Source organism: Passer domesticus, chromosome 12 (assembly GCF_036417665.1).
Source record: "Passer domesticus isolate bPasDom1 chromosome 12, bPasDom1.hap1, whole genome shotgun sequence".
In the NCBI taxonomy this organism is placed as follows: Eukaryota; Metazoa; Chordata; class Aves; order Passeriformes; family Passeridae; genus Passer; species Passer domesticus.
In genome coordinates this window covers 13,479,314-13,502,182 of record NC_087485.1, presented here as the reverse complement: position 1 = coordinate 13,502,182, position 22,869 = coordinate 13,479,314, and the positions used below count along the sequence as shown (strand labels likewise).

The 22,869-nt window shown below is 43.5% G+C and overlaps 1 protein-coding gene and 1 long non-coding RNA gene across 3 annotated transcripts; both read left to right on the top strand.

The window, feature by feature from the left end:
• Nucleotides 1-212: 212 nt before the first annotated feature.
• Nucleotides 213-16,109, top strand: LOC135279630 (uncharacterized). 2 transcript variants are annotated; one of them, XR_010346861.1, is made up of 2 exons: nucleotides 213-553; nucleotides 12,575-16,109. It is a non-coding gene; the product is annotated as an uncharacterized LOC135279630 (long non-coding RNA). The 2 variants fall into 2 exon arrangements; XR_010346860.1 differs by having other exon boundaries at nucleotides 7,499-16,109.
• A 1,516-nt stretch (nucleotides 16,110-17,625) lies between these two features.
• On the top strand, nucleotides 17,626-21,386 carry LOC135279262 (histamine H3 receptor-like). The gene is made up of 3 exons (XM_064386495.1): nucleotides 17,626-17,968; nucleotides 18,035-18,201; nucleotides 20,359-21,386. The coding sequence occupies exons 1-3, from the start codon at nucleotides 17,743-17,745 to the stop codon at nucleotides 21,244-21,246; spliced, it is 1,281 nt and encodes a 426-aa protein (XP_064242565.1). The 5' UTR covers nucleotides 17,626-17,742; the 3' UTR covers nucleotides 21,247-21,386.
• The last annotated feature ends 1,483 nt before the right edge of the window (nucleotides 21,387-22,869 follow it).

The following is a 22,869-nucleotide window of genomic DNA, read 5'->3' as shown; positions in this document are numbered from 1 at the left end:
GCTCGCGGCGGCAGCGCCCCGCTCTGATTGGCCGCCGGCAGGCAGCGCCCCGCTCTGATTGGCTGTCGGAGGCGGCGGCCGTTGGCGCGCGGAGCTCTCCGCAGCCGCCGCTGCCCCGTGCGTGGCGGAGCTCGCTCCGGGGCCGGGCGGGAGCGGCGCGGAGCGGGGGAACCTCCCCCTGCGGCCCCGCAGGCAACGGGCGGCCCTGCCGGCGGGGACGGGCGTTCCACGGTCCGCCTGGCGGCCGGGGGTGCTGCCATCCCTGCCGAGAGGGATGTCCAGCACCCGGAGAGAGGAAGCGGCCACGTCGCAAAAAATGTAAAAACACCCAGCAATCAGCACCCTCAAAAAAGAAAAAAAAAAATCAACAACAAATAAACGAGCCCACAACTAACAGAACTGAATTCACTGGAGCGCCGGGCAGCCCCGCTTTGCCTCCAGCCCTGGCCGGTTCGTGCCAGAACAGAAAGCACGGGATCAGGATGTAAAGCACCGGCCTGGTCCATGCCCAGCGCTTCTCCCGAGGCCACCCGGCGCGTTCCGAGCTGTCACGGTAAGGGCGGTGGGGACTGGAGCCAAAGCAATTGCTCGGGAACAGCGGCGGCCACCAGAGGGCTGCCGTGGATTTCCGACACGGTGGAGCCGTGCCCGCCCCGAGCCGCTCCCTGCCCGCCCCAGCAGCACCGGGCACGGCACGGCACGGCACGGCCCCAGTCATCCCGGCACCACCCGAGCAGGAGTTCCGTAGGCCCGCTGAAACCAACCCTTGCCCATCATAACCCCGAGAAGAGAAAGGTTTAGTCCCCAAGAGGTTTCTGTTGAACGTCGTCAGAATTTAACTATTATGGCTGTTTAACCGTACACACAGAGTTGTCATCTATCACAATTAGTTACAAAATTACAGTTTAACATCTGAATCCCTCCCAGAAGCTTATTGGAAAGGTCAGGCTTCCAGAGCAGAGTGTGTTTGTAAATCAAGTGTCTTTAAATTGGCACGTTTTAAGTACTTAAGTGGAGGGAAAAGATGCCATCCGGGGGGATTTTCACAGCTTGAAAGGGGCCTCTTGGCCAACTTCATGCATTTGAACGAAGCCAAGTGCAGGGTTCTGCACAGGTACAGGCTGGTCAAGAATGGACTGAGACTATTCCTGGGGAGAAAGACTTGGGGGTGTTGGTGGATGAGTAACTACACAGCCATAAACTTATGGCTATGGAGGTTCCCATATTTACATGTTTTGATTATTTTCCCTCTAAAAAGGTACAGTGAATTCAGGGACTCCTCAGGGATTAGAGTGGGAAGATCAGTTCTTCCTCACCGAGGTGAAACACTGGCACAATGTTAAGATCAGGACAACCCATTTACCATTATTTCTTTTATTTACAAAACAGCTGGGGGCAGATTGTGTTCCACTATAAAAGACTTACACACTGTTCAGTTAATTATCCTCAATCCTTGTAAAGAGCTATTTTGCTTCAAAGGAACACAGCCCTGGCCCTTGATTTCCAGAGCCAGTGATTGCTGCTCCAAGTGTCACGGACATACTAAGCTCCATTTGGTCAAAAAACTCCTCTGCAGTTGGTTTCCTTCCTCTCACATTGGAAATAGAAACAGTCCTCTTATTGGAAACCTTCCAATTTCATCTTGCACATGCATGCAGAGTGCAGACCATCAGTTATTTTCCTGAACTCAGTTATTTTTCTCCCTACAATGTTTATCCATCCAGTTTATTATTGAACATGAATTTGTGCTTTCCTGAACCTCATTTGGCAACTCACAGTCTCCTTTTGCACAGCACAGTTTCCTTTCCTTTCCACCTCAGCTACTCTTTTTTGCACTCTTTCCCAAGCTTTTTTTTTTTTTTTCCCTGTGTAAGACTGACCAGGTGTGGGTGAAGTCCTGAGGACTGGCAGTGTTTCACATGGAACAATGACACTCCTGAGTTTGAGAGGAGGAAGAGAAAGAGTTTGCCCTCACACTCTGCTCTCAGCTCTCACACTTTTGAATGAAATCTCACTGCTGTTGCTCCTGTGAATGAGATGGATCACTGAGACGTTTCTAAAACCCCCAGCCTTATCTTAAGCCCCAAATAGATTTTTTTCACCTGCTGTTTCCCTTGAAATGCTAAAACAACAAGGGGTGCTCATATGCAGAACTCTGGCTTTTGAAATCTGAAATCGGCTTCCACTTCAAAACTTGACATAGCAAATAGAGTTCGAAAATCACAAAAGTCATTAATTGCTTTACAGAAATTAACACATAAGTGCAGCTACATAAACCTAAGGAAATGCAGAGAGGAACTAGTGTCTCACTACTAAAAGATAATTAATTGTCTCTTGGTATTTCAGTAATTTTAACTGAAGAAACACAGTGGTAAAACAAACCCCACCTGTGGGATTTGGCTCACCTGGGTGTCCCCAGACATATCACAGACCACAGTAGTTCAGTGCAGGTGCCACAGAGGCAGCAGTGAGGCTGTGATGGCTCAAAGCGTGGTGCTAACACACCCCACTGGGTGAGAGGAGCCCCAGCTCTCCACGGTGCAGCTCTGGTGGCTCCAGTAATCACAGGTAAGTTATTACAGCCAGCAGGGCCAGGATATCCCTGCCTTCCATATGGGATAGCCTTTCATGGGCTTATGAAAACCCACCCATCTGCAGAGTGCATGTAGGATAACAAACTCACCGGGCCACTCTCAACCAGACCTTCATTGTGCCACGGATCTCCCTGGAGCAGTCTGTTCATGCCAATTGAAAATCTGATCCAGAGTTAAAAACCTGAAGAAAAATAGTAAAGTGTTTTAGCCAGTGTCCCTGTTCAAAAAAAAAAATAACCAAAAAAACCTCTTCATTCTAATTTGCTGCTGGTACTGATTCTCTTTTGTGGACATACACATATCTCGTTTGAGAGGAGAAACTATTTCTGCTTTAAGATGTCTTAAAATAGTGTCTTCTTAACTATGTCTCAGTACAAGGCAATCTTAAACTACAAATTAAATAAAAAGATCAAATTATTTAATGACACACAATGAAAAAAATTGTTAGTTAATATAAGGTTTGCAAATCAGAAAATGTCTATGAAATGTGGGGAGTAAGCAGCTGAGCCAAGCCAGCAGAGATGTGACAGCGATGGAAAAGAAACAAGTATGCACAAAAGAAAAAAATTAGAAGGAGACCACCACATAAGACGGTAAAACATTTCTGTGTACTTTTCTCATTTTGCACACATTTTCTTTGTTGCCATGGCAATCACTGTAGTCTTCCTAAGCCTCCATTTCTGCACTGTAAAATGCAGATAATATTTTTTACTGCATAGGTTTCAGTAATGCATTTGCAAACCACTTTTATGGCAGGGGATGAATGGTGTCACATAACTGTAGATTGCTGTTAATTAGTTGGCTTATTACAGATTGGGTTAGATAACTGGTGTTCTTTGATGGGCATCTCTTCAGTCTTTAGATTTTCTTTTGTAGCAGTATAAACTTAAACCACTGTAAATCTAAATGCATTGATTCTTACCAGAAAAGCAACTGAATTTTTCAAACCTGTTCTCAATTCTTTTCAGAATCTTCTCAATATTGGCTTCTTCAGGAAGATACTGGGTGGCTTTAGGATTGTCCTAACAGCCATTTTATATTTTAAAAACCCCAATAACTGCATTGCTTATTTGCATTTTCATGTTAATAGGCCATTCTTCTCTTGCAATTCACTTTACTGCTTCCAAAATTCTTGTGTCCTCCTATCAAGGAGGTGGTAAAAGAGATTTTAGCCCTTTTGCTCATTGAAGAGGATACTGCAGTTCTGTTTTGAAGACCTACTGAAGAGCAGACAAAGGAACATTCTAGGAGACCCTGCTTTGAGCAGGGAGATTGGGTGAATGACCTCCAACCTTACCCATTCTGTGATTCTGTGAGAATGCTTCAGTAGAACTGGGTGCAGCTGAGAACTGATCTAATATAGGTGGGGGGTTATTTTTTCCTCTTTTTCCTTCCCATTATTTTACACATATTGAGACATATCTGCACCTCAGGGAACTTTCAACCTAGGCATTGATTCATATAGGACTCTATATAATAATGGAAATTCAAGTTCATGCAGAGTGCTTGACTAAGTCACCTGCAGCAGAAGAGCTATTGATCATGTTCCCTTGGGCCTGTGAAGGGCCCTTCTTCAGACACTCATCTCTCTGGGGAAAGGCCTTAAAAGAGCCAGGAAGCTCTTTTTGAGATGCCTCAAAATTGTCAGTAGCACCAGAGGCATAAAACAAGGCACCTGCAGTTCCTCAACTGGCTGCAGAGTACAACAGGAACACAGCCCACAACAAAATGTTCTCTTTGTTTGGAGAGAAACAATAGGCAGGCAGATTTTTCCAACAGATGTTAAAATTGAAATTAAGAATTGATGGGAATAAATAGAGGTTTTAGGCAAAACCAGAAACTGTAAACAGGTTTCAGCTTTATGACTAATGCTGTGAGATTCATATATCAGGCATTTAGCACTGTATAACAGAGTGAATGCTGGTTTTTGCTTTATTACTGTCAAAATTTTCACTGGCATCATTGCCATTACTGACTCCTCAACTTCCTGCCCCTCTAGAGCTGCTGACCACATCTTTGAAAGTATAGTGATTAAAAGTAAAGATGAAGTCATGATAACGCCAGATGCAGAATGCAACAAATTGTTAGGCACAATTATGTCAGGAAGAAGGCATGATTGAAGAGAATGAAAATCACTTGCACTAGTGATTTTGCGTGATCATTGCACCTCTTCATTCACTGTAAACAAAACAAAATTAAATTTACTAATGATCCAACAGAATGCAGCTGCTGGAGATGGGATATGTTGTTTTGATCTTCCTTTCCTTCCTTTCATCTCAGTTTAAATTTTGAACATGGCCATTTAAAGGCAATTCTCCTACATTTTTGTGATAGTTCAAGTACTTGAAGTTCTTTTTTCCAGAGGACAGCTGTGTTGTCATCTTGACAACTAATGTGTAGTAATGACGGCTTTAGGTCTTAAAAATTAGCTACTAAAGTGTGTCAGAAAAGAGATGAATTAGCCTGAAGTGATTTCTGACAAACACTTGTCAGTGTGCCCATGGGTGTCTGAGCAGATGGCAGCTGGGAAGCTGGAGCTGTGTCACTGTGCTCCCTGCAGTGCCAGCCAGAGCACTGAAGGCACAGACACTCCAGCCTGGGCAGGAGAAGCCAGAAGAGAGAATGCACAGTACACTGGACTTGTGGATTTGCTCTTCTGGTGTTGATTCTGCAATCTGCTCAGCAAATTGGGCATAATCACAATGATCCTACGTGCTGCAATAATGGCACAACCCACAACTACATACACTTAAATGATAAAGCCAATTCTTGTTCTAACAGAATTCTGAAGATACTTGGGAATTCTAAAAATATGTTGAAAGCTTCTCAAGAAAGAAGTATTTCAGACAAAATACAGGTTTTCTGCTCAGTAAAGCAGGTACTGGGGTACATTCTAAGGTCTGTGGTTTATAAAACAATAGAATATGTGACTACAACTGCAATGCATTCAATTAACATCTTGTTAATTTAGCTAATGAAAAAAAGAGCTTTTTTTTTTTCAAAACCAGATTTTGATTATTTAGTGAAATATTTTAATTCAAATATGACAATGAAAATATGCATTTTTATCTGTATATACTATCCTTAAATTATACCCAAATAAATAAATAAAATAATTATTAAGTAGTGTAAAATAAAGTATTATTTTTCTTTTTAAAAAAAAAATTTGGTTTTATCCAAACCTGTTTCCTCTCTGGTCGCCCTTTAATTAGCTGCAAATCTTACCCTTCAAAACCAGATCCCTGTTTATTTAAAAATAAAAATGATAAATCTTAAAGTATTTGAAGCCAGTGCATTTCCTTCCTTGGTACACATCCCCACCCTGGAATAGTGTCTGTAATGTAGAACATATTCCACTGAGGTGGAAAATGGGTCTTGGCCACCTAAAAATAAAATAAAATAAAATAAAATAAAATAAAATAAAATAAAATAAAATAAAATAAAATAAAATAAAATAAAATAAATTCCAAGTTCTTAATATTGTTTTTATGCTCTTTCTTTAGCTAAACCTTTTTGGTTGGGAGCAAAGCAAAGCACTGTGTGCTGATGAGAATCCATTGCTCTGCCTGCACAGTCAGACTCCTTCACAAAGTAACCAGAGATTGTCCTTACCACAGGACTGCTGCTAGTGAGCTCTCTCCCTTGCCAGCTTCCCTCCTAAGGAAAAACACACAGGAAACATCCAGCATGTGAAAAAATAGTCTGAAGTATTTCTGAAGTGTGCAAAGGCAGGAATTCCGAGTCCCTTTCAAACGCAGCGTTCTGCAGGTGCCGCTGCGTGGGCAGCAGCATCTCCCCAGGCCCCGTGCAGCTCTCAGCTTCCAGCACTGTGCAGAGCTGCTCACAGGGAGAGCACAAAGCTCACAGCCAGCGTGGGCCCCTCCTCACCCCCACTGCACAATGTGGTTTGCAGAGAGGACCTGGTTTCCCACTGTCCCGCAGGAACCAGCAGGGGCTGTGCTCAGGAGCCCTGGGCATCACTGCAGGGAAACCAGGGGAGCACCACCACTGCCACAGGCTGGGCAATGACTGACACTGCTGGGGCCTTTCAGTTACAGCTTCTGGAGGTACAGCAGGAAAGTGAAACACCAACGTGAGCAGCAATATCCCCACTAAGTACTTTAAACAAAAATTCTTCTCTTGCTAATACAAAGGCAACTCCATTTAAATACCAATGTAAGACAAAATTACTTGTTAAAGCTCTATGAAAATCACAATATTCATTATTAGATAAGTAGAGCTCCTAATTGTAATATCTTATTGCTTTTTCTTTTACTACATCATTTTAGACCCCCTCCTCTTATATCCTTGTTCTCTGAACAGGATAGCTGTTATGCTGTTTGAAATAAAGAGCAATTTAAATGCAAAGAGTATTCCTGAGGTAGAAAGCTCAGCCCCATCCACGGTAGGACAGTGGCCCCACCTGTGGCTGGACCAAAGCTTGGTGGAAGCAAGCAATAGAAATCCAATTAAAGCTGCATTAGAGCACAGGCTGCAGAGGGTGGCCCAGTTCCCCCAGCTCCCGGGCAGTATTGCTGTGTGTGCTCAGCACTGTTCCAGTAGCTGGTGGCACAGGGAAGCATGGATGTGCCCAGCTGGGTGGGAAGTGCCCAGCAGTGTGATATTCCCAGGGGATGAAAACTATTTCTTGTGTGTCCTTGATGGTGCTTACAAACAAAGGCTGACTGAACGAAGTCTCCTGTCTCAGCTATAACTCACTAAATATGCAGCCTCCTGCTGGACAGATAAAACTCCAGCATTACAATTCTTGTCCATAAAAAGCATCTTTTACTAACATGCTTCTGTGGGTATCAAGCATTCTGCAGCACTTGTAACCACACCCTGGCACGTGCTTGTCACTGACTTTCATCCCACGTTCCTTCCATTCATTAACTCCCTTCCAGGTACAAAAATGCGAGGTTTCCACGTTGTCAGTGGCAACAGTACCTCAGTCATCCCCAGCACAGCTCCCTGTGTGACACACCAGCTCCTGCTTTCCTGCTGAAGTCTGGAGGAGTGAGCAGGCACTGAAATACAGCCAAGGACCTGAAAAGCCTTCACAGGAATATCTCATCAATATGCTTCTAACAAATGTGCCCAGTGAGAGATGCTGCTTTTGACAAGGCAGCAGACAGACTCCTCTCAAAAGCTGCCAAGAAATGGCACAGTCCTAATTCCCCCTATCACAAACAGGTGTTGCTGTCCAGGAGTTAATACCAGATGTTTCTGAGCCAGATGTTTCACCTCAGAGAAGATAAGGCTGAGAGGGACTGGGAGAGACAGTGTTTTTGTTAGAGCTCTGCTACTGATAAGAGGAAGATAATGGCAAGTGGTTTTTTCTAACTGTATCAAACAAACCTGGTCCCAAATGGAATATCCCATATTTACATACATTTGCTTTCTATATGCCTCTATATCCATCCTGATATGTAGTTATTTCCTTGAGTTAATAAAACATTGTTCTTCCTAGAACTCTGCTAATAACAACACATGGCCTGGCTTTTCAAATTTTATAATGGAGCAAAATGAAATGTCCAGATATTGCACTGGAAAGACTGAAAGGAGTTACTGTACTCATCACTTGTCCAGTTAACCTGGTAAAAACAATTTGTCACAACTCCTTGCCAGAACTGATACATACTTGGGAATGATAAAAAACAGTAACTCTTAATAAAAGGCCAGGACCAAGGCTGGTTATTTTCAGTGTGAATCACACTGCAGTGCCACTTACATTGAGCTGTTGTACTGCATGGGAACCAAAAAGTCCCACAGAAACTTGCATAGCCAGGACAAAACTCAAGGATAAAGCGTAAAAGTGGGGGCTGAAAGAACAAAATGGTAGCAGCAATCCAAGCAAAAACAATGAGTTTTAAGAGAGGACAGAAAATGCATTTCAGGTGTGTCTGTATATGTGCATATAAACAGAGAAACCTTACTCAGTCTAGGAAAAGACAACATGAAATCAGTAACAGAGCAGATTGTAGCTGCACCCAAAAAAAGCACAAGTGATACAAAACCCCTTTCCTAGCTACCAGAAAGAAAAATACAGCAAATATTTTACTTGTGACTAGAAAAGGGCCTGACTTCTAGGGAAACCAGGTTAGCCTAAATACTTTAGATATATGGTAAGTTTTTATACTTGACTCATTATGTTATTCATTTAAGCTTTCTGAGACCATGGACATAAATAACAAAATGATATTATATTATTGATATGATATGATATGATATGATATGATATGATATGATATGATATGATATGATAATATCTTACTCTAAAGTAAGAAGGCAGCCTGGCACCACTGCTCTCTTCTAAAGCATCTCCCTCCTGATGCCCAAAAGCTAGGCTGGAAATAAATCCCCACAGACTGCTGTTTACAGAGCAGGTATTTTTTTATTGCTTTGCCAGTGGTGAGTGTTTTGTGGCTAATTGGTTTTGCACTTGCCAGTTTTTCATTAGTACTATACTTATCTATCTCTAAAGCAGGTGGACCTGGTGAGTTTTTTCTTCTTTTTTTGTCTATTCAGCTGAAGCAACTAGTTAACCATACACTAGCCATTTCATTGTATAAAAAGTTCTATCTGGTTGTATAGGTATGAAAAGCTATGATTCAGGTTAGACAGGTATCAGGTTATATAGATATCTTAAAACTCAAGCTACATAAGCACCTTGTAACTTTGATGTAAGTTAGACAGGCATCACTCCAAAGCAGGTACTCAGCAGGGCCCTTGTTGCAGGGTTAACACCCTTAACAGTTACTGCAGAGCCAAGAACTTCATGTATAACAGAATTTAAAAGTGAAATGATCAGCTCAGAAACAGGAAACCTTGCCCAAATGATTTCTTTGCATAGTTTGTTGGTTTTTAAGAGGGATCCTGGTCTGATAAGGTTAACTGGGGATAGAAGCAGATCCTTCAAACACAAAGGTTTTGTTACAACCAAAGCAGATGGAGACACAGAGCCCCAGAAGCAGCATCTGGAAAAGGCAGCTGCTTCATTTAGAGCAGGAAGCAGCTCTGCTGGTTTTAGGTAGCCTTGTTAGCAAACTGGAACAGGAGTGGAGACTGCTCAGGATGTGGTGATAAATGTGCTATTCTGCTGCCCCTGCAGCTGAGGAAAACACAGGCTGTTCAGGGAGCATCCCTCCTGACACTGGCTTAGGAGCAAAGTCTGTATGACATTTTGAACAGAAAATGAAGCTGCTATCAGCACATCAAATTGTGGGAGTTAGTTAAAGCAAAGACTATGACCATAGAAAACAAAACAACCCTTATTTTTCTTACTTTCATGTCACAGATGATTATGTAGAAAAATGTTTTAAGGTGACACCTTCTGGTTGGTTTTATACCACTGACCTGATGATTGCCAAGAATCCCATCCATTGTGCATCTCTGCTTCTATGAAAAGTTCCTGTGCAGCCACAACCTCTGCATGAGGACTAAAGAAGAGAGTCCTGGCAGGGAAAAAGCCAACAAAACCCAACAAACCAACAGCTGCAGAAGAGACACACAGGCAGCTTCCACAGATGTTGATGTATTTCACAGGAAGGCAGTTGGAGCTTTTTCTTATGGAGTAGATCCTTCTTAGCCAATAACCTGTTATTGTTTAAGTGTTCCCATTCAGGCTGGACTCCAAAGGGTGGTCACAGCCTGAGCAGATGCATCAGAGCTTGATTCTAACTGTAAGGAGCCCTTGAAAACCTACACCAGGTGATGAAGAGAAAAAATGCCAATATCTATCATTAGCAATTGTAACATATTTTCTCATTTACCATAGTGCCACCTCTCAGAAAAACCAGCATGGATTAGCCATAATCAATCTAGGGTGTATGACCTTTGAGTATCTGAGAAATGTTATACCCTTTTCACCTTGAAACTTTTACAAAAATTCTTCACCCTACCCATGGAATAAATAAAGCTATTGCTGCATCAGAGAAAATCAGAAGGTTGATCTGGTGGAAATAAACTCATTAATCTCTATAATGAGATGACAAGTTCACCACATAGCTAGAAGTGCAGCACCTGTGTTTCCACTCCATTTCAATTACATTCTTTGTACAAATAATAAAACTGAACTCATCATCAAAGGATGAATATCAAATTTTAATGCAGCAGATTTTTTATCATCCTTCTTACAAGCAAGATGAAAAATAAATTTGATTAATCTACACTGTGTCCCATCAGACAGACATGGATGGGTGAGGATTGACAGTACCTTCAGGCATCTAATTCAGGTTCCAGTGTTCAAAGCCAAGGTCACTCTGGAAAGTCTTTGGGAAGCACAGACCCCAAACACCAGTGCCTTGATTAACCCTGGGAGGCACCTACTGTATAATCTCAGTGGAATCTGGTAATTTACACCAATACCCTGCAGAGCAACAAATGGAAAGACATGAAATTCACTGAAAATTCAGACTGGGATGTGAAGCTGCGTGAAAAATGCAGAGGAGTCTTATTGATTTCTGTAAATCCCAGATCACTTTCTTCTTCTGACCATCTCTTAAATATTTCACGGTCAGGACCAAACAAATATTCCACTGAAATCTGGCTTTTGACTCACAGACAGCCTACACAGGTTGTTGAGGTGATGATTTGAAAGCTACAAAAATGCAGAGCAATGTCAGAAGCTATTTTTTTATGAGCCAGACATAATAAATACACACACATTGAAATCCTTGAATTTCTTGATTGAAAGGTCAAAACTTTTTTGAAAGGCTTAGGGAGAAAACATTTTTTTTTTTCATAAACAAGATGGGTCACTTGGAATATGAAAGTATACATGAAATCATAAGTTAAATCAAAATGTTAATATTAACAGCTGAAGGAAGAGAAAAGATGATGAAATTCCCAACCCTAAAGTGCCACTGAAGGCTGGTTCAATGACTATAAAATACAGTGCAAATCTCAGGGCAAGACAATCCCCCTGATGATAATTACCAGGTCCTGGTATTAGCAAGAAAAGGGCATTTATATCATTACAGATTTACCTAGGAAGAAATGTTATTACCCATTAAAGTCCCCTATTATTCTGCTGTCAGTTACCATCTGTTAATGAAGCCTTCATGATCTGCCAGTTCATTCTCTAATTGTCACCCTGTGCCAGTCTCTGGTTCACAGCACCCTGTGAACTGAGCCTTCATATACTATACATTTCATGAGCTGAGTTTGCCAGGCTTCACCTCTGATGTGATCTTTATCTCCTCCCTAAGTGACATCCTCCCACACAGCCAGCCCATGGCTGCAGAGGGTCCTTTGTGGGCTGGTAAATTACAGACTTCTCTGTTCTTCTGACAGTGGAAGAGTATCCTTATGATCAAGCATTTCTTTCAAAGTTTGCAAGTCTCCTGTGAGACAGTCAGCTCCAGTGTTTGTCATTAAGAGGTATTTAATGCTAATTATCCTGCCATTCCTCAGCTCTCTCTCCAGAGTAGTTTTTAAGTTTCCATAGATACCAGCTCGTAGCTCTGTTGAATAGCACCCTTTCAAAAAATTGTATTTTCTCCCCTCAAGACAAGACTGCTTATACCTAGAACCCTGTACAACTACATTAATGTTTTAACACCTCCTATGTACTCTGATGTCTCTCAGATGCTTCTCTCCCATGTGATATTCCCACCACTACACACAGTGAGGTGCTTCAGGTGTGTCTGGCATTTCAATAAAAGGTCCACAAATATTCAGCACACTGAGAGTGAAGCCACACAAAAGCTAGTCAAAAGGAAACTCTCAAAGAAACAGATTTTAATTACTTCTTTTCTCAATTGTAGATGGCAAAGGGATGTGTATATGCTGGAATTCTACAATTAGAGCACTCTCCAGGGGAATAAAAAGAAGGCCAGGGGTTATTAATCAAAAACCAAAGCAGGTGTCCAAATAACCAGGCTGCAATTCCCTCTTCCCCCACTCTCCCTGCAACAGCTGTCACTGCAGCACCTCTAGAGATTTGAGGAACTCAAGCTCAGTTTTCTCCTGTCTTTCAGCTTCCATCCTGAATGCATGAATGAAGAGAGGGCTAAATGGTTGTACCTCTGCCACATCACAGAAGGAAACATGAGCCTCAGACACACTGCAATAAATTTCACCTGTGTAACTCAAACATGTTGCCTTTTCAGCTTTGAGTGGTTTGGTAACAGGCCAGGTCTGTGCACTGCCTTCCAACACCAATGGCTAATTCTGATACTCTCTTCTGATCTCTCTTCTGACTCTGATATCCTTTCCTCCAACACATCAGGTATCTCAGTTTAGTCACTTATGAATGAGTGTTTTCAGAATTGATGTTCATTTGTTATTTAATCTTGCATTGTCCTGCTGGATGGAGGCTGCTCCCACAGCAAAGCCCTAATTATGTTTCCCTGGTTCTGGTTATGATCAAGGCTGAGATTTTGAAAACCAAGGGCTAATTATGGTTAATATGGAATATCCAAACCAGATCAGGCCCAGTGACTTAAATCCTGTCTTCCACAGAAAGCTTTGCTGGGAAAAAGAGCATGAAACAAAGCAATCATATAATGATTACTTCCCCAGAATGAAATGAAACTTCCCCAGAACACCCTCCTAGTCTCCAAGGATTTGCAGTACAGGGAATTCTTGAGAATGAAGTTGCAGGTTTGTGTGTAATTACCCTCAATGGATAAATTTATGGCTAGAATTTACATGAACTTTCAGTATCCACTATGCTCAGTGACTTCTGATGCAGATAAAATGCATGTTTAGGGATGCTGGGGAGAATATTGTGAGTCTGTGCTTACCATCAGCTTGCCATGGAAATACCTTCCTGGCTGGGCCAGGGGAGATACAGAAAGCAGCCGTGCCTCCAGCTTATTCCTGGGGAATGCCATCTACTGGTGGAAAAGAAGCTCTTGTGCAAATACATTCAACTGCCAGAAACACTGTTTGCCTAGAACTTGAGTATCATTCTGACTAGAATTGCCAGATTGGCAGGATTATGTATCTGGACATCTTCAGTGCAAATCAAAGGAGTGACATGCCAGGGAGAAAAGGAACTTTTCCAAGGATTGTGAAAGAAGGAACTAAAAATGTGAAATATGCCACAGTCTCGGTACCTTTGATTTTTGCAATGCTCTCATCACCAATACAATGTTAAGAGGTATTTTTGGAAGTCTATCCAGCCCTCACTGAGTGTAATCAGAGAACATTTGGTTCTCGGTAATGTACTTGCAGCCAAGAGACAAAATTGGGATGACATCTTTTGATGCTGGCAACATAAATGAAATTGCCTAAGTGAAACACTGATCCATGAAGTATCCAGGATGGGAAGCACACCAATGCCAAACATGCCAGACTGCTAAACTGGTAACACAGGGTACCAGGAATAACAGGTGAAACTGCTGAATGAATCCAGAAGGAGCAAAAGGAAATAAAAGTACTTGTAGTGCTTGTATTTTGTTACCATGCTGCTCAGTTCTAATAAAATTCTGGTGTAACCTTAAGGCACTTGCCTATGGGATGACTATTTCTATTTATTGCAGCCTAATTAAGATTACTTAAATCATATTTCAAATCTCTCATCTGTATTCATCAAACTCACAAGTCTTATTTCTTGACAAATTGTTATTAAAGCAATAAAGGCAGACATGGAGGGGACCTCAGGCTCGTGGTGTTTGGATGAATTCCCAAGGAGTGGGACCTGGCAGTCGTGGCCTCCCCTGAACTGCACAGCACAGAGCAGACCCCACTCAGCCCAGCCTGGCCCCTCTGCCCTCTTTGTCACAAGAGGGTTTCCTTAAGCAGCAAGTCACACTGGCAGAGGATGGAAACCAGTCTCCTGATGTCTGAGCAGGCAAGGCTCTCAGCAAGAACCAAAGGGTTGCAGTCTGCTTTCTTTGTGCCAGAGCCATTTCCTTGGCAGTGCCTTAAAACCAGGCTGGCATAGCTACTCCAGCTGCTGCTGACACCCACACCAAAGAGCCACAGCCACATCCCTCACAGGACCAAGGTCTAGTGGATGTTTCCCTACTGAAGAAAAGAAAGTTCCTCCTTGGAAAATGGCAGGTAACACTGTGAACTCTGAAGCAGATGCCCTTCCACTGGCACTGATCAAACAGTTGACTTTTCTCTGCATGTGTGGAACAAGAAGAAAATGTGAACTGCATCATATGCAGGAAGACTTCTACAAAACATTTTTTAAAATGAAGGGAATCAGTAGGCAAGCAAAACTCTGGCTGGCAAAGGGTATAAGGCGAATAGGAAATGCTCATGGCAGAATTTAATTTTCCTCATTCATTTAACTAGGATTAGATCCAACAGCAACATTTGATTTCCCAAGTGATAAAGACTTATAGGCATTTTCTCAGAGAGTCTAAAAATCATTCCTTTTTTCTTGGCCAAAATACAATCACTCATAGCAAAACAATAGTTGTCAACAACCTCTAAGCATAAAACGGGGCTATCAACAAGTAAACATTTTGTCAAGATTTATAACATTACTAATGTGTAATTTCTTTTAAATAAGTGAAGGTTCCAGCTATGGCATCCCACTCTTGAAGTGTGCAACAATTGCCCTTTAGCTTCAGTAAAGCTTTGGTACCAGGGAGCATGTGGCACACCAAGCAAACTGCCCCCATGTGAAAGTATCTCTGTAAAGAGCAACAAGAAGGACATTATGTACACTGTGCTACTTGGAAAAGGCACAACGATTTAGCTTTGGGTTGAGATGCAGGCAAAGACCCAATGTAAATATATTTATTACCTTACTTAACTGTAAGAAGGTACCAGGGAGGTCTTCAGCACCCTCTGGCCCAACAGGCTCTACAGCCAGCTGGAGTGTACCCCCTCTCCATGTGGTTTCCCAAGTATTTTTGGAAGCTGATTTTGCCCTGTTCTGGGAAAAGTGTTATCTGTCTGCCGTGTGGGAAAATCATTCTGTTTTTCTGTCATTGCTCTGGATAGACTCACCCACATATGCTCGAGTCATGGGAAATGGCATGATTCAAACAGCTCTCAGAAATTACTAAAGGATGTCTTTAGAAGTGAAAACAATTATTAGGAAATCACAGGGGGGAAAAAAGTTAAAATTTCAGAATACATTAGTATTGATATGTCTTGAAAAACAACACTACATCTTTCATTTTCTTGGGCTATTGTCATTCCTCTTTACTAACTCTAATAATTTACATATCTTAGAGCAAGAAAATGCTTGAAGTCTGGATTTTAAGACCTGTTGCTCTAAGAATGCTGCCCACCTAATGCACACCTGTGTCTGCTGTCTGCAAGGTCTCTGGACAGCACTAGCACAGTCTTCAACAATAAGTCTCCAAAATGCAGAGTTGTGGACTGATAGTTCATGTTTTTAGGAACAGAGTTTTGTTAAGATGTCATCCCTTGCCAAAGCACCAATAATAAAGGAGCATTAAAAGGCAGTAAAGGCAATTATGGGACTTACAAGTTTACATGCTACAAACTCACTGAGCTGCTGTAAAATTGCTTTACATTAGAGGAGTTAAAGAATATAGCAATTATTCATGAAAGAATAAATATTTCCCTGTTTTCCTGGTGCTTGAGATATTTATTTTTTTTTCTTTTGGGTCTCTTGGCTGAGTCTTTATCTTTTATATACCACAACACAATCAGAGAACAGTTAATATCACAAGCTTGATCTTGTCCAAACTGAAGTGAATGGAAAACTGCCAATGGGGCTCAAAGAGCAAATGAGTCCCCAAACTAGGAGTTAATAATAATCACAAGCTCCATTGTTCCTTTCACTTTTGTTTGGTTTTACTTATTTGCTTGAGGGAGAAAATGATATGGGGACACGTAAAAGTAGTATTTTCCTCACACAAGTTAGATATGCAGATGCCATTTCTGTCTCTGGACTGGCTGTACCATAAGCAGTTTAAATTGCAAACTATCCTCAGTGGAACTCCTGATTTACAGAGATTAACTGGCCTGAAATTTGTACTTCTAGCACCGACAAAGGCTTTATCTTTCCCCCTGAGGAAAAGGCCAGCCCTGAGAACACATGCTTCACCCCAGACAAACAATAGAGAACTTATTCAGCTGCTCTTGTTGTCTTACCTGATGCCCATTGGAACAGTTCTCTTTAGAAAGCTGCTGTGATTGCTTCTAAACTTATTTCAGACTGCTGATTTATGCAAATCTTTTATAAAAGAGGAGTTTACCACATGTGAAACACTGGCTGAATTAAGGGAAGATTATGCATTGGTTTTGAGCAAGCTCTGTTGTCTTTTAGTGATAAAGGGGCCCTACCGACGGCAGCAAATCCCAAAGTTCTCTCAGCCTCCATGGAACTGTCATGGAAAGGGAGGTAAAGCCCATCCCTCAATGGCCACGTATTTTAAGGCAGATGAAGACCCAGAGGGCCAGATCAGGAGAGCAGAGATAAAACTGCATTTCCCTTCTGAATCACCCTTCAAAGTCAAGGAAGCTCAGCAGCCTGAGCAGCTCTCTCAGGGGTCACTGTGTCCCCCTCCGGCTCCCCGGGCCCCTCAGCCATCGTGCCAGAGGCTGAGGGAGGCCCGGGCCCTTTCTGGCTGCTCCTGGGTTCGGTTTTTGGAACAGAGCTGCCTTCCGTGGTCAAACTGGCTCCTTGACATCACTGCTACAAGGCACTTCAGCACTGTCCAAGGCCACTGCCAGTTTTGAAAAGAGACGTCTTAGAAATAGCTCGTTCCTGCAAATGTTGTGGGAAGGAGTAGCCAGGCAGGGCTGTCCCGGAGGGAAAGCTGAGGCAGAGCTCGGCAGAGGCCGGGAATGGATGCCCCGAGGGCGAGAGCACCCGGAATGTCAGAGCAGAGAGCATCGGGAGCGCCGAGGGCACGGGCACGGGCTGAGGCAGCGTGTGGGGAACCGGGCAGCCACAGCAGCCTGCCCCGGCAGCGGCTCCGGCCGGACCGGGAGGGACTGCGAGAGACTGGGAGAGGCTGGGAGCCGAGGGGCGGGCAGCGGGCACGGCGCGCTCCTGCCGGCCCCAGAGCCCCGGGTTGGTGCATCGCCCTCCCCCTCGGGCCGCCCCCGCACTCCAGGAAGTTTTGCCGAAGCGGGCAGCGGGCTGGGCAGGACGGGGAAGCACAGGGCAGGGCTGCACCGCCCGCCCCTCGCTCCGCCCGGCGGGGCGGTGCCGCAGCCGAGCTCCGGTCCGGGCAGAGCCGCGGGCTCTGCTGCCGGCAGCATGGGCCGGGACGGGCCGTGGCTGAACGCGTCCGGCAGCGGCTGTGCGGCGGGCGGGCCGTTCCCCGCCGGCACCGCCGCGCTGCTGGCCGCGCTTATGGGGCTGCTGGTGCTGGCCACCGTGCTGGGCAATGCCCTGGTCATTCTGGCGTTCGTGGTGGACCGGAGCCTCCGCACGCAGGGGAACTTCTTCTTCCTGAACCTGGCCATCGCCGACCTGCTGGTGGGTGAGTGCCGGGGCGCCGCGGGGCGGGGGTGGCTCCGCCCGTGTCACCGCCGAGCTCTGTCCGCAGGCGGCTTCTGCATCCCCCTCTACATCCCCTACGTGCTGACGGGCGAGTGGAGGCTCGGCAGGGGCTTGTGTAAGCTGTGGCTGGTGGTGGACTACCTGGTGTGCACCGCCTCCGTCTTCAACATCGTCCTGATCAGCTTCGACAGGTTCATCTGTGTCACCAGAGCGGTAAGGGCTGGGCAGGGGTGCCAGCGGGGCGCAGGGGCTCCAGGGCTGCCCTTCCATGCACGGGGGTTGCTTAGGGCACCTGGCTTTCAGCGCCCTCGAGCCTCGCTCGAACAGCACATGAGACAGGGGCGAGCTTCTCTCAGTCCTGGAAATAGTTCTGGGAACGATCAGCTTTGCCAGAAAATGCATTTCCTTCTCACTTTTACAGTGGCAGAGGTACTCTGCTTTAGAAACAGGCACAGGCTGTGTCTGCAGCGGGAACAAGGTGTACTTATCCCCTCCCCAGCTGCACCTGGAATAAACTTTAAAGTATGACCCAGCTGAAGCAGAGCTGCTCCCTCAGGACACGGCTGTGCCCCATGGATAGCCCAGCTGCGGCACAGGGCAGAGCTTCTTGCAGTGGGGATGGAACTGTCGGGGGAATTTGATGTGGATGGGTCAAAAGTGGCAGATTATAAATTAACACCTTGCACAGGATGCAAATGCCATTTCTATGTAGTGGCCACAGAAACAGCTCAAGTAGTGTCTGCAGCACGCCACCTATTAAAAAAGGAAGATTAGACTTTGCACCTAATTTTCACCTAGACCATAATGGCTCAAAGTATTTTGAATGGTGTCAAAATAACACATTTTACCTGTTAATAGGTTTCACACTTCTACACACACTTCTTGGTTACGTTCCACCCACAGTTTCTTAAAGTGTTCATTTAAGTTTGTTGCTCATTTAAATCACAAAAAGTACAAGGAGGGACTGCAGAACAAATTCAGCAGTTTTACCAACTTCTTTTTGAAGAGGGAGAAATGAACAGATTAATTCTTTAACAGTCAACACTCAGAATTCCTTTATTTTCTAGGTTGTGAATTAGCCATGAATTTTTCTTTCATAAACCAATCTCTCATGACTGTGCACATAGTATAAATATATAAACTAGACAGATTCAGAAACAGAAATGGAAACTGGTCTTAAAAAATGAAAATAATCATCCACTTTAAAATACTTCAAATTAATCCCTCATATAAAAATCCCTCCCAAGCAAGAGTACAGAAGATGACTGATGGGTTAGGGCAGTATGAGAACACATATAAGCAGGATTATCTGAAGTTCCAAATTATTCTCCATCTCAATGAAAATAGTAACTTCCTCCAAGACTTCTCCTGAAATCATTCATAGCTTTGTTAAGGACTGCAAAACCAGACCAAGTTCAGACACACTCAGGTTTCCTCAGCTCTGTGGCTCCTCTACCAGAACAGCACTGGCTGTGGAGATCAAGGCCCACAGATGGGGGCAGAAAACATGAATCCTGTACAGAATTTAAGAATTTCTTATTCCAAAGGCTGTGTGGCTGCACCGTGGAGATGTGAAGGGTGAATTCCAAGCCACTACATGAGTATTTGTCCTCAGGGACAAACATTCCAGGGAATCAGAAATAGAGAAGATGATCTTGACTTTAAGGTTCTGATAATTCCATTGCTGATATGGCTTACTGACGCAGTATTAGTGACACATTATTTCTGCACCTTAGTTCTCTATTTTCTAAATAATGGAAATCAGTTATTCTGTAAAGCACTTTGCAGACCACAACACTCCATCTATACACCTTAGCTGCAAACAGGAATTCTTTAAGTACTTCATGAAAGAATGAAATTAACTATATCAAACAGAAGAAGGTGTTGTATAGTAAACTTTTTCTGTGATTTTCACATTAATAGTCTCTCTACAAAGCAGAAATAAAAGAACTTGCCTGATATTCTGTGAATTCAAACCCTTCTATACATTTCAAATTATTTAAGAATTCCAAACAAAGGGTCCAATAAACATTTTAAACCATTCTGTAAACAGGTGTCACAGCTAATAGAACTAAATATTAAACTGGTGACAGCCAATTCTGGGAAGAGCAGTGGTTATTTGCTTTGAAGGAGACTTGGTTTTCAAGCTTTTAAGACATGATGCACTTCTCAGAACTTATGCAATCACCTTGATAAAGTTTCTTGGACAGCATATTTCAGAAGTAACTCTTCTGTGATACCAGTAAGCTTGGTCTAAAAACCCTCATCCCAAAACCAGTTTCTCACCAACCCTCACAAGAAACAAGAGAGGGCCATGCTCCAGAGCAGCCACGTGGGAGATGTGTAATGTGTGTGACTTTTGTCCCTCAGGTCAGCTACAGGGCTCAGCAAGGGATGACCAGAAATGCAGTGCTGAAGATGATGACTGTATGGATTGCTGCTTTTCTCCTCTACGGGCCAGCCATTCTCAGCTGGGAGCACATTGCCCAAAAGAGCATCCTCCCTGAAGGAGAATGTCATGCAGAATTCTTCTACAACTGGTATTTCCTAATGATTGCCTCTACTGTTGAATTCTTTACACCTTTCATCACTGTTATGTACTTTAACTTAAGTATTTACCTTAACATCAGGAAACGCACATTGCTCCGAAATGAAAACCTCTCACTGGGTCAAGAGGACTGTGAAATGAATTTCCAGGGGGAAAAAAGGGAACATGCTGTGTTTTTTGTAAAGCCAGCTAACAGGGACAAACATGAGAAGACAGCAAGCAGCCTTCTTCCCCCAAGGAAGGCTCCAAGGCTTCAGGCCCCGGCTGAGCTCGGCAATCAGCCATCAAATCCGAGTGCCAGTCTTGACCTTCCACCCCTGCAGGTGGATGTGAAGACCAGGCCTCCCAGGGATGGCTTCTGCAAAGCAACAGAAAGCCTTTGCCAGCCCAGCAGCAAAGTGGATGTTGCTAACATTATGGCAAACAGATTTAGGCTTTCCCGGGATAAGAGAGTAGCCAAGTCTTTAGCAGTTATTGTCTGTGTGTTTGGCTTGTGCTGGGCTCCATACACACTGCTGATGATCATCAGGGCAGCCTGCCACGGGCACTGTGTGCACCACTCCCTCTATGAGATCTCATTCTGGCTCCTGTGGGTGAACTCAGCCATTAACCCTGTTCTCTACCCACTGTGTCACATGAGCTTTAGGAAAGCCTTCATAAAACTCCTGTGTCCACAAAAGGCTAAAATTCATCCTGACATTTTGATGTGAAAAGTAGGAAGGCTGAAAATTAGTACATATTGTATTTGGTGGGAACACCAAAAAGCAAGTATTGCAATACCTGCAAATTTTTATGGAATATTGGTAAGTAGGCACAAGTGTAGATATTTATGAATATGTAGAAATAGTCATCCATGTAGCTGGGAAAATCACAGCAATGAAAAGAAAGGTCATTTTTCAAAGCTCTTTAGGAAATTACACCAACAATGTATTTTCTGGTAATGGTGTACTAGTGTTGAAATGCTGCAAACAAAAAATAACTTTCATGGCTAATAATTAGAGTTCAGGCTGTATCACTTTTAGTAACTGTAAATATTGCTGGAATTTCATAAAGCATTAATCTTAGATCTGTTACATCTTACCCCAAACCCACTTCAACACATCAAGAATCTCAGTTGTTAAGTCTTGGATGCTTTCCCTGCCTCCACTTAGTGACAAGCCAGATAAGGCATGACCAAAGATAAATACAGGAGAAGCATGGGACAGGAGGCAGCACAACAGTGATGTTACCAGAGAAGCTGAGCAACTGTAGCGGGTAAGGGAGCACTGATGTGAGGGAAAAGGTGATGGAAATAGAAGAGAGTGGAATGTTTAGTAGAACAAAGTCCAGGAACCAGAAGTATGAAGGGGTTTTGAACTTTTTAATAGGAGATACAAGAATTGGTAACTTACACACTGGAAGAGTTTCACTAGGAGTTCTCTCCCTCAGCAGTGACTTCCTGCCCCCCAGCAGGGTCCTGCATGGGCAGGAATCTACTGAGGTCAAAACTCCACTCCTTACAGGGCGCAGGGTATTATTCTGTGCTTTGCTGTAAGGACAGAATAAGCTAAGTAGTCTATGAGGTCCATGCCAGAGCTTTAGGTAAACTTCCCTTCCAGTAATTTTTAAAACACTACAGTTAGACCTTTACTGCTTCTGGCTAATTAAAAAAAAATAAAAATCAAAGTGTTGTTTTCCCCTATCCCACCCATTGAATCTTTCCATCATGTCACTAGTGGTCAAGAAGGTATCACTTCAGGTGTTGAGCTATTTCCCAGGTTATGTACCATGACTGGCATGACTCAGTCTGTTACAATTTACAGCCCTGCTACAGCCCAAGAGTCTCTGTCATTGTGCCTGTGTCACAGGAACACCTCACACAACTGATTCTGAGCTTGGAGTAGATTTGTCCCACAAGGTGTCACATTGAGCATCACTAATGATACAAATTTGTTCCACCATCACCAGCATTTGCTACATAACCTAACAGATGCTTTCCTTTGCTGACAAGTGATAGTTACTGAACAGCTCTAATTGTCCATTGCCATAGTCAAAATGCATGGTAATACAACTGATCTTAAAGTTTACAGGCAGTAAAATTATTTACTTTGTAAACTTTCAATAAAAGTAATTAAGAGCTGTGGAAGAGTCCTAACTGTGTAGCTCTAACAAGTGGGAGAGGGTGAAAAAGCACCAGTCTACACCATTTGGGTGACTGCAGTTGAAACTGCAAAGCTGGTATTTCAAAGACACTTCCTAAGTTACAAGGACTGACACTGAGGACTAAACAGACATGGTTAGCAAATACTGCAAACTAGGAGGGCATATCCCTACACTATGAACATATCCACATG